Source organism: Schistocerca gregaria, chromosome 3 (genome assembly GCF_023897955.1).
Source record: "Schistocerca gregaria isolate iqSchGreg1 chromosome 3, iqSchGreg1.2, whole genome shotgun sequence".
Taxonomy (NCBI): Eukaryota; Metazoa; Arthropoda; class Insecta; order Orthoptera; family Acrididae; genus Schistocerca; species Schistocerca gregaria.
Genome location: NC_064922.1, coordinates 522,417,727 through 522,430,054, shown reverse-complemented (window position 1 = coordinate 522,430,054; position 12,328 = coordinate 522,417,727). Strand labels below are relative to the sequence as shown.

Below are 12,328 nucleotides of genomic sequence, written 5' to 3'. Positions count from 1 at the left end.
CATGCAGGGAGGCGTGTGGAAGATGTCCGCCTTCTTAAGAATGAGTTTTTCTCAACAGTAAGGACGTTCTTTATAAATCACGGACGCCAGCAGACTCTGAGACGAAGCCAAAAAATGAGTCAGTCCAGGCCTCAAGTAGAGGTTGCAGTTACGGAGAATTGTTGTGTAGCTGCTCTCACGAAAGCTTCGAAATGCGGAAAAACATTGTAAGAATGTGAAATTTTGATAAAGGTGCAACTTCCCGAGCCACGCACCGGCCCACGCAAGATAAACAATTTCCTTCCTGCAATGGGAGGACTGACGTGGTACTCAAACGTCGATCTGCCTTTGGGATGCATTGTAAATTTAGTCCGCCAATGACAAAGCCGCGAGAGGAGAAAATTTCGAGGAAGACTTGAGCTGGGAAGTGGAGAGAGAACAATTAGTCTGTGAGATGGAGCCGGAAAGGGAGTACATCAGGTCTCTTCCATCCGTCGCCAACATCCACCTTCCGATACCGTGATATCACAGCCTCGGCCACACAACCAACATCGGGCAGACAAAGCGGAGATCGTATCTGGGTCTTGTCGCAATGCCGCGATTGCTGGTGAGGGCAGCCGGCTCGCAATGCACAGCTCCGAGGCGACGCGCCACACCGACTCGGCGCCTGCCGCTGACAGCCATACACTGCCAATGGTCCTCGAATTAATAAATGAGTAATGTCCGTGCCCAGTCAAATCGTTTGTAAAACAGTACTGAAATAAATACATTTATATTCTGCTTTAATCATCTAAGCAAATTGATCCATTCACACATCAACCCCTTGACCTTATAACCTTTTGTGTTTGATTTCATTTAATTACTGAAATCAGTTAACTGTTGGCTCCTAGGGTGGGACGATATGATTGGTAATTTTTGTATTATGTGACGTCACTATCAATTTCACAAGTTTCCTATAACGTCGACGCCTATATGTGCCTGAATAAGTCCAAGAGAGCACAGTCCAACTTGTCTCCAATCAACTCAAATGAATCATTCAGTGGTACGTGGGTGAACAGGGAGACGACGTCGAAACTGACCATGATGTTAAAGTCTGTGATCTGTAGATGCCTGACACATTCTAACAAATCCTCTGAGTTTGCAATGTGATGAACACACTTCCCCACATATGTCGAGAGCGTCTTCTTAAGGTATTAAGCAGTAAGGTACGTGGCTACGCCAATGTTCCTGACTACTGCACGTAGAGGAACGTCTTCCTTGTGCACCATAGCCTGGCCATAAAGTCTAGGTGGTACTGGTGGTTTTGCCCTCAGCTGCTGAACGATCTTTCGTGGTTCTTTAGAAGAGCCCTGACCGCGGGATTCCTTTCTACCGGCCTGCACGCCCGGTTATCAAGAAGTTATCGCATCTTATTGACACAATCTGTCTTCTGTAGGACGATGGTAGCATTCCCTTGTCTGCTTATAGCAGAAGGAATTCGACGCAACCACCTTGAAAGTACTGATGAAGGGTCTTAATTTCGCAGTTAGCCCCAGAAATGTTTCTGTTGCTGCCTTTCTCAGTGAGTGGACATGTGGCTAAGGAACTTATTGCCAGTGAGGCTGCAGATATCGAATTTTAGGGAGCTCACCAAAACCACGTTTCCGAAATCAAACATCTCTGGTGATGAGAGGTTGGCTGTGAAACAACTCCAGCACTGTACTGTTATCAGGACGACGAGGATACTGTATTCACAAGTGGCATCCTGGACCTGGCAGCAGTCTCCACCTGAGTGCACAACAGCCTGTCTTCGACAGCGCTGAGGTCGTAGCTGCACTGGGTCATCGCGGAATGCCTGCGAGGGAAGCGCCTTTCTCGTCCCGCCGCCATCTGCACTGCACGCGGCCGTGGTACGGACCTGCTGCAGTGACGTCATGATTCGCTGACAAGGCGCCAGCAGTGCTTCGCTGCAGACCGCAGCCCTAAAGACGCCTCTACCTTTGTACACTCTGCACAATAGACAATTGTTGTTGCAGATATCGCTGTGTCACTGACGCATCCGAGCATGGACTGGACCACTCGTCCTCCACCCCAGCACGCATATCGCATAATTGGTGTGAAAATTCTTCAACATGATAGCGTCTCGTCGGGAAACCCTGAAGAATTAAATGTTTTCTGTTTCGCAGTAGCGTAGTAAGGTAATGTGTATGCAAAGAGTGAGAAATTCCTCGTGTTGTACTAGTTGGCGATTTAGGCATGTGGCATAGAGTTCTTCTGAGTCTCTGTGAAGCTCGATACGCTCGAAAGAATAGCGTGTAGTTATCGTTTACGTGTTGGAGTTAAAGTTCTTCTATTTTTATTTTTTTGCTGTTGTAAAACATAGTAATAAATTACGTACAATGCCAGACACCCATTCTGCTGCTACACTCAGGATTATTCCCAATTTGATGTAACAAGTACATATATTGTCAGAGTTAAATTTCAAGCAACAGCAGGAAAAGCATAAGTTACGTGGTCAGGTAAAAGTTTTAAAAGCTCTAGTTTAACAGTGAGAAACAGGGTCTAGGCAAGTCAACACAATAGTGTGTGTAACCTCCCCATTCTCTTTCGGTCCTTCAGCAGCTACGTATCGTTCCTAGCAAATCAACATAGCACATAACTGCATCCATTGACAATGTTGGAGCTAACGCCGCAATGAGCGGTTGGTCAGACGAGATTACTCTGTGGCTAATTTACGATTGATAGACGAAGCAAGAACATAGGTATTGTACCACGAAGTTCTGAGTAAGACCGAGACATTTCAGCAGTCAGCTGATGGGTCGTAACAATCTTATCAAAAACAGAACAACATATATGACTTTCCGGAAAAAATCAAATATCTTAACACAAAAAAGTAATGAGCCAGTGAAAATACTGTCGTATCGGAGCACAAAGAAGGCGATGGTGCTGCTGTTTAATAAGAGACTCTGACTGAATAGTGGGGCACGAGCTGGACCATTAAACCTTTTTCAGTAGCTTTAAAAATTGCCCGATTCCCTGCGCAGTCGACGACCTCCGCTGGTTGTGAAACAGGGACAGCCAGCCCTAAATCACACCCACGCCGCTTATCTTACAGACTCGCCGACAGCAGCCTGGTGGACGGGGAAGGAGAACGAAAGAATAAGCGGCGGTTACCCAGCACCATAATACTCCAGTCTGCAGCGTACTGGAGAAGTAATGATTTTAATGCGCTACTTGTCAGTGAAATGAAAAAGAAATGTCGTGTGGCTAGGGCCTCCCGTCCGGTAGACCGTTCGCCTGGTGCATGTCTTTCGAGTTGACGCCACTTCGGCGAGCTGCGCGTCGATGGGGATGAAATGATGATGATTAGGACAACACAACACCCAATCCCTGAGCGGAGAAAATCTCCGACCCAGTCGGGAATCGAACCCGGGCCCTTAGGATTGACAGACTGTCATGCTGACCACTCTTGTGACACATTTGTCAGTGGTTCACCACACTGTTCGAAACGAGGGAGACTGTCTTTGGTCTGCCAAGATACCATACAGGATAACCTGCATCACTCGTCTTTGTACTAAACCGAATTCTATAATATATTCTAACATCAAAAATACTTACTTCTCATATAAAGAAACCACTTTCACCATGACAGCCAGATTATGTTCCGAAGCAACTGTCATATAAAATAATACTCGTGTTGCGTCCAAGATGCCCTGAGACTAATAGAAAATGTTGCTCCATGAACTACCAGTCAAATATTTATCAAATTTTTGGAGATGTTCATAGAGTAACTAAACGATACACTTTCATTCAATTCGGAACGGATGTTCATAGTGAATATCGGTACCAAGTGTGATCCCAACGAACACAATACACGTGTTATTCCATGGCAATGAAAACAAATAGCCACAGAACGTTATCTTAAGGGATTTGTCGTCATACCTGAAATTCATGCTGTGCCATTTCGTGAAGATTGCTGCCTAAAGGCTGGTATGAAAGTATTCCAGCGGTATCCTGCTGGAATATACCATTTGATACCATGCTCAGGAATAGTATGACAAAAGGATTTCCTTCCTTGCCACATACTATTATTCACATTCTATTCAACATAAAACAAAGAAGTCCGGTTGTCATTTCCTGCAGCTCTCCATACATTGTTCTTGGAATTGGAATTGTACAGGTACTGAGAACAGCTGTTACCTGCAACCTTACACCTTACACCAGGTACGCCAGGACTTACTGGCACCGATCTGACCGCCACAGACAGATGGGAGGCACAGCGCCAAACGCCGCAGAATGTCACTCAGTGTCATGGCCGATTGAGGTCTCAGTCTTAATCTATTCCCAACGATTCCTGTTAAAAGTGTTCCAGTTACCGCTGCACACATTTCGTCACACTCATCGCTATAATTTTATGATGATACAATCTCTCTGGAACGACCCGTGATTGCTTTTATTGTCACACTTATGTCCGCACCACATGGACTTATCATCATCATCAAGTTGGTTAATTCATTATACATAAATGGAGAAAAGTTAATCTTATTATTAAAACTTTGGACTATATTTTGTTCCATTTGGGCCACGAATGTGATTTGTTTAAGTTCGGGCTATGTACAAGCGCTTGCGGCAACAACACAACGTCTACTCTTCACAATAGTCTAGTTACGCATTTAAATATATAGACTATTTACTACAGATTAGATAGGGATCGGCATTATATCTTTCTGCTAACAATTATACATGTAGAATCCTGTACTAAAATAACTTACGTTGCCTCAACGATACGCAAATGGCTACTGTGTTATTTGATGTCATCAAACCATTAAAATGAAAATTCATCTTCTAGCCCCAACTTTCTCCAAAAATACTGAAGACGCTGGAGCTTAGTGGATTCTGATATACGTGACAGGGCAAATGAGTATAGAAAGTTCTCAGTCGGAGCACTTTGCGATAGCTCCGAATCTCTAGTAGACACACAGGTAAAATTGAGAAATGGCGAAACTGTGAAGCTGTGATGGCTGGTCGTGAGCTGTACCTTATCCGATAACAGGACTGCCCCCGAAAAACGAAGTTTCGAGTCTTATTATCGCTCTCCCATAGAGCTTTTAATTCTCCCAAAACTCCAGAAGAACTTATACTCTGCTGCAGAGTGAAAGATTTAGTCTGAACTAAACAGATAATTCCACAAAGATTAGCTACACTAGACGGGCAGTATTGTAAAATAATAATCAGTCTGTTTCAGTCGGTAACAATAAGCCAGAACAACCACATATCACTCAAAGTTGCTGTTTATCGAATCTGCTGCCTAAATCGTGTGCCTGATAGGCGATGCAACAAGTGAAAATGAATGTGAAGAGGAAAATGAATGCTTGAAGCTAATAGAAGCCATGTTTTAAGGCTCGTAGATAAGATAGACTTTCTACTTAAAAACAAAATAAAGATATACTACAGTTCAGCTGCCAGCTGAGATACAGAAGATTCACAGTGAAGAACATATGTGTTGTGTTCCTGAGGTAAACAGTTAACATGAAATGACCCAACTTCCTTCGACAAAGAAGATATGCTTGTGTAAAATACCACCTTAGCTTTGAGAAAACCACCTTAGCAGTAGCAGATAGTACGTCATGATCTCACTGTTGTGCAGATGAAAAACTCGGAGAATCAATAATTAATGAAGTGCATGAATAATGTGATTCTTGAGTTTCTCCCGGCGTATTTGATAATCAAAATATCCACGGGTGTAATGCCGGTCTATAGTGTCCAACGGGCACAATATTTCGGCGATCAAACATGTCGCCATCATCAGGTGAACTGACGGACTGAGCTCCTGTGAACGTGCCGGCACGGAGATCCGTACGCTATGGCTGCTCAGGGGAACTGGGTTCGGTCGCTCGCTCGCTCGCTGTAAAACGCTGGCTACATATGCCAGGTGTAGGGGCAGGTTAACCAGCGGGGCTGCTGTTCCTGCAGTGACATCTTCAGGGTGCGGTTTGTCCTAACGGAGTGAGCTGTCCTCACTAGGCGTCAGTCATTGCGACGCCATATTGTTTTCCGACATCGGGCTGCGAGAGAAATTACTCTCGCAGAAGGTCTGGCCATCGAGTCGTTGGCCTGTGGTGGACCTGGCGGCCCAGACCACGAATCAGGCGACTGGCAGAGTGTTCTGCATCGCAGTAGAACACCCTTGCGATTTGCCGGAAGCGATACCGTAGGAAAGGGATGCCCGCTTCCTCATGGAGCAGCCTTGCTGGGTAGCGAGGCGGCTTGTGGAGCGCAAGTCGCAGCGCCCTATTTTGCACGCGTTGGAGCGTCGCAATGTGCGTCGCTGCCGCGTTACCCCACACCACGGCCGCATATTCCAGTACCGGTCGGACGAGGGACAGATACATGGTGAGGCCGTGGCGTGGAGGAAGCGTCGATGAGGGATTGAGTAATGGGTAAAGTGCACGAAGGCGCCCCACTACCCGCCCTCTGACGTCGCGGATGTGTGGCAGCCACGTCAGGTGTCTGTCCAATGTCACCCCGAGATATTTGCCGGTCCGCAACCATGGAATGGGGCCCCCCATGATCGTGACCGGCGGTAGGTCCGGTGGCAGCATCCTTCTGCTAAAGATGACTGCCTGGCTCTTCGCAGCGTTAAACTTTGGGTTCGGTCGCGGCGGCGGCTGATTTAAATACCCTCCGCCCGCGGCGCGCTCCCTCCGCCGTCCGCGCCCCGCGCCACGGTAGCGCGGTGGAACAGATTGCGACGGCGTCTGAGATGACGTCGGTGTGATGGCTCTGCCCGCCGTGGTCGTCACAACTATGCGTTTGCTCGATTTACTCTTGATTAACCCAATCGCTGGTTCCCAAGCCTTGCTAAGATTATAGCCACAGTCACGGTTTATGAGGTCGTCATTGGTGCGAATTTCGATGGCCTCTCTAACAACGCTGTCCCAGTATCTCGACGTCTGTACCAGAATCCTCGTGCGGTCATACTCCATAGCGTGATTTTCCGACAAACAATGTTCAGCGACCGCCGACTTGCTCGGATACATCAGTCGAGTGTGCCTCTGGTGTTCACGGCATCGATCCTCGACGGTACGCATCGTCTGACCAATATAGGACTTGCCACATTGACACGGAATCTGGTACACGCCGGCCTTCCTCAAACCGAGGTCATCTTTGGCGCTCCCCACCAGTGCACGAGTTTTATTCGGAGGACAAAACACAGTTCCGACCCGGTGTTTCTTCAGAATGCGGGCTGTCTGCGTGCAAATACAGATCAGTGTGTGTTGTCTTTCGATACACCCCATGACCTAGGGTGCCGTCAGCCCTTCTCCTGACCAAGACGTCGAAGAAAGGAGGGTAAATTACCTTTCCTCGACAGTTTGGTCAGGAGAAGGGCTGACGGCACCCTAGGTCATGGGGTGTATCGAAAGACAACACACACTTATCTGTATTTGCACGCAGACAGCTGCCACCACCCTTCACAGAGGAATGGGGTACTTAAAACTCTAGTACATAGGGCGCGCACTATCTGTATTTGCACGCAGACAGCTGCCACCACCCTTCACAGAGGAATGGGGTACTTAAAACTCTAGTACATAGGGCGCGCACTATCTCTGACACGGAGAGTCTACCCCAGGAATATCTGAGAACTGTGTTTCGAAAGAATGGGTACTCAGAGTGGCAGATCCAACGTGCTCCCCGCCCAACCACTGCAGCACAACCTGCTGAGATGGATGAAGTCACGAGGGAGGAGGTAGGCACTGCATTTATTCCATACACAGGCGCACTCTCGGGGAAAATCGCCCGCTTTCTGAAGAAACACCGGGTCGGAACTGTGTTTTGTCCTCCGAATAAAACTCGTGCACTGGTGGGGAGCGCCAAAGATGACCTCGGTTTGAGGAAGGCCGGCGTGTACCAGATTCCGTGTCAATGTGGCAAGTCCTATATTGGTCAGACGATGCGTACCGTCGAGAATCGATGCCGTGAACACCAGAGGCACACTCGACTGATGTATCCGAGCAAGTCGGCGGTCGCTGAACATTGTTTGTCGGAAAATCACGCTATGGAGTATGACCGCACGAGGATTCTGGTACAGACGTCGAGATACTGGGACAGCGTTGTTAGAGAGGCCATCGAAATTCGCACCAATGGCGACCTCATAAACCGTGACTGTGGCTATAGTCTTAGCAAGGCTTGGAAACCAGCGATTGGGTTAATCAAGAGTAAATCGAGCAAACGCATAGTTGTGACGACCACGGCGGGCAGAGCCATCACACCGACGTCATCTCAGACGCCGTCGCAATCTGTTCCACCGCGCTACCGTGGCGCGGGGCGCGGACGGCGGAGGGAGCGCGCCGCGGGCGGAGGGTATTTAAATCAGCCGCCGCCGCGACCGAACCCAGTTCCCCCTGAGCAGCCATAGCGTACGGATCTCCGTGCCGGCACGTTCACAGGAGCTCAGTCCGTCAGTTCACCTGATGATGGCGACATGTTTGATCGCCGAAATATTGTGCCCGTTGGACACTATAGACCGGCAGTACACCCGTGGATATTTTGCATGAATAATGTTCAAATGGCTCTGAGCACTATGGGATTTAACATCTTAGGTCAGCAGTCCCCTAGAACTTAGAACTACTTAAACCTAACCTTACCTAAGAACATTACACAACACCCAGCCGTCACGAGGTAGAGAAAATCCTTGACCCCGCCGGGAATCGACCCCGGGAACCCGGGCGTGGGAAGCGAGACCGCTACCGCACGACCACGAGATGCGGGCCATGAATAATGTACCGAATGAGTTGTTACTATGAAGAAAATTCAGAACAAGTCATCTGATTGGAAAACCTACCATCAGAAATGAGAGAATATTGGATTTTTCTTCAAAACATGCAGGAATTTTTAGAGTACTAGTCCAAATGTAAGTCAAGAGAAAGCACTGTACAGGTATATAAAGAACAGAATAGCCAGGGGACCGGGAAGTGGGACAACTGTGGGACATCTGTGATAATCCTTGTAAACATTCACAGGATGCAGAATATCGAAAACTTGCTAATACTACCTCGCCAGATGTACAATTCGAGCACGTAGGCATATGGTGCGCATGTTTCGCAAGAGGCATCACATTGGTTGGCTTGGATAGATTCTTGCTAGAAGGTTAGTTATTACAACAGAAAAATTTTGCCAAAGGCTTCTACACTAATAATAGCTGACACAAAGGAATTTGAATCAAATGAAATTCACTCCTGTGGAAGATAGTATTTGGCAATAAATACCCTTCTAGTACCCTGTGAGTGTGTACATCGTAGAACACAGAGTGGAAAATATCATCAGCAGCACGCGAGAAATCGAGCCGAATAACTTTTAATCAAGGTTTCATCTCTGTCATCGAATAATTCAGGAAAGTGTTGCGATGACGGAAAGTGTACAGTCCGGATTGCGCTAATATCAACTATGATCGTATTTTCAACTGCCGCAATTTCAATGTTTCAGGTGATGAAAAACTATACGCCGTCCTTGCCTCACATCACGAGTCACAATTCCCTGCTAACTTGTGAGGTGGAAGACTGCCTTATATTCTACCATCTGTTACAAAGCTGATACAATCATTGGTACCTTCACCACTTGTTCTCCGTTAGAGACTGTATTTTCCAAACGTCTGTACACCAACTCTGTTCGATACAAAAGCCTGTGAATAGCTGAACAACAGATATACACACCGCTAGATTGAAAATGAAGGCCCTACCTCGTGACCAGTGTGATTGTCGGATGTCTTTGAAAAGAATATCTTTCTATGGACACCCTTGAAGACGTTGGTGTATGAAACCCCAATAGGAACTGACGAGAAACTGATTCGTAGAATCTGCTTGTCGCATCAGAGACATTAGAGTGAGGGTGACAAACCGCTATACTCAGTTCTTATAAAAGCACTTGTGCCGAGCTTAGGCTGTTGCTGTAAGATGTAACTTGTTGTAATGTCCTCTTACATGTGTATAATTACGATCCTTAGAAGGTGTCTACTATATGGTCAACTTCCATAATTTAATGGGTACAACGAATAACCAACCGTAGTGAAATTTGCATCTTTGGCTGGTTTTTCGATTTACTGATTAGCAGAAGTTTTGTGCACACTAATCGATTATGTGTGTAGTCATTCCTATTCTGCCTGGTATTCTGCTACACTTTTTTATACTACTTAATGTCTTTGAGTCGATCGGGGCTCAATCAATGAAACTCCAAGAAGGCTGTGCAGACAGCATAGCTGCAAGTTTGAACCACACAATCCTTTCCTAGTTCGTTGTTGATGGTTTTGTTCTGAAGTCTATTAAGAAAGAAGGCTTCCATGAAAATGCTGAGAAGGAAATAATGATGTATAACAGCAGTCAAGGTTTGTGCCAGGGGTGACAATAAGTGAATTCCAAACTGCATTTCCTCTGCAGATGATAGGCTTAAACCAAGTAATCCTGCACCAGCTTGCAAGCTTGGCGAACCACGTTTTAAATGTATATTTCGTGTTTCAATCGAGCGACGACTATTATGCTGTGGAGCTCGCAGTTTTTTATTCACTTGGGGCACATTCGTATTTCCTATTTTGTATAAAGATTCGTAACCGAAATGAGTAGAAAAATTTTCATCAATCAGGAATTTTCTGGCTTTCAAGAAAAATTTGAAACAACTTGCCTGGTTGACAGAGGCGTAAGGACCTTATATCTCAGAAAACATTGATTTTAATGTTCTATGTAAGGAATATGTATTATTTACTCTTTAAAAATGTGAGGTTAATTTCATATCTTCAGTCTTTATTTACATTTCATTACTTCATCAAATTAAATGAAATTATACTTGCACTGATGCCTCGCATACCAATGGCAGAGGAGCACAATTTCGTGCCTTTAGCGTAATAATTACTTCGATGAAAGCCATTTCTCATTTCCTTTACAAAGTTACAATACTTTATTAAGAGTTTTTACAGCATAGTATTCTGAATTATAGTGGAGATCCCAATCATAGAACATTTATTTTATAAGTCGTAATCTAGAAATTGTTAATGGGATAAAGGAGTAGAGTCAGGGTCAGAAGATCACTCACTAAACACTAGTGAACTTTTTCAGATGTGAAAATATATCCATTGCGTGTAATATGATTGTAAGCATAAAGTTGTTCTTCAAGGGACAGGTAGATCAAGTCACAAGGTTCTTCACCAGGGTAATCGTATGTGGAACTGTTACGCCCACGTAATTTTTAACGTTCAAACGCCATATACGGTAAAGGTCTGGGGCACCCTGTAAGTGACATCTCTCACGGCCTTCGCCGTATAATATGAACAACGAGAGTGACGTCTGCGGCCAGTAGGTGCACCGCCGGACTCAGCTGTCCAGGGTCCGCTGCAAGAAGCAAGGCCGGGCGGACAGTCGCCGGGCGTGGCTCTGCAGGTATATAAACCCGGACCCTCCTCTGCTCAGCACAGTCTGCTCCGCCGACACAACACACGCAACATGTACAAGCTGGTGAGTCGCAGGCGAGCCTCGTCTCCTGCTGGCTTCATTCGCTTTACTTCACTTCGATGCCACACTTAGAGATACTGGAATGCGTACATATCACTCGTCCCAGAAACTTTTTACCGAGTAGTGAAATATTTGTTACCTATCTACATCTTATTTATGTCAGAACAGCCCTTGCAAAGGTGTCAAATAGATAAATGAAAATGAAGAGTTTCATCTTTATCGACGCTTGAATTTTCTCTGCTTCTGGGACATACTTTATGAGCCTATGTGGGTTTCAGCGTCCGTTTCGTGTACAATCTAACTTTTACGACTATGTGTCTCCACGTTGTTTTATAACTTAACTTCTCCGCAAATGTTGCAACAAAGGCGAAGTTACGACGTAGTCAGATACAGAGAAAACATAGATTCAAAATATATCTTCTTCATCCAGGAAAATTCTAACTTATAATTGTTACATTTACTGATTGCCAGACTGCATAACAACAAATCTTGAAGTAAACGCCCACTAGTCTCATCCCTCATTTTGCAACTTTTGGAAATGATACGAAAACTTAAACAGTAAAGAGCACTGTTAACTTGATATTGCCTCACATTTGTTTTTCAAATTCACTAGATCTCGTAGCATTTCTCTCAATTTTTTTCTCCGTTATTATGTTTCAGTGCCTAAAACGTGAAAAGTGAACACATTCATACAAATGTCTAGGATCGCCGAGACCACTGTTTCAATTGCGTTTGCTCATTTGAGCCCCAATGGTCTGTAGCGCTCCTTGAACTTCAGTGGTACCAAAATTACACCTTTGTGTATCACGGACACTTAAAGTGAATAATTCTTCGGATCTAATTTTCCTGAACTTGTCAGTTATTCTAATAATACG

General features: G+C 45.5%; 2 protein-coding genes across 3 annotated transcripts in view; both read left to right on the top strand.

Moving 5' to 3' along the window:
- LOC126356349 (cuticle protein 16.5-like) overlaps window positions 1-12,328 on the top strand; it is a 39,958-nt gene that overhangs the window by 25,199 nt on the left and 2,431 nt on the right. The window contains exon 1 of one of the 2 annotated variants that reach the window (XM_050007334.1): window positions 11,410-11,456. The exons of the other annotated variant lie outside the window; for it this stretch is intronic. Within the exon in view, the coding sequence (XP_049863291.1) occupies window positions 11,445-11,456 (12 nt within the window). The 5' untranslated portion in view covers window positions 11,410-11,444. Of the gene's footprint in view, window positions 1-11,409; window positions 11,457-12,328 lie in introns of those variants that run through there. 2 annotated transcript variants of the gene reach the window in all.
- Window positions 11,342-12,328, top strand: part of LOC126356355 (cuticle protein 16.5-like) — an 82,277-nt gene continuing 81,290 nt past the window's right edge. The window contains exon 1 of the mRNA XM_050007340.1: window positions 11,342-11,381. The gene's annotated coding sequence lies outside the window, so the exon portion shown is untranslated. The remainder of the gene's footprint in view (window positions 11,382-12,328) is intronic.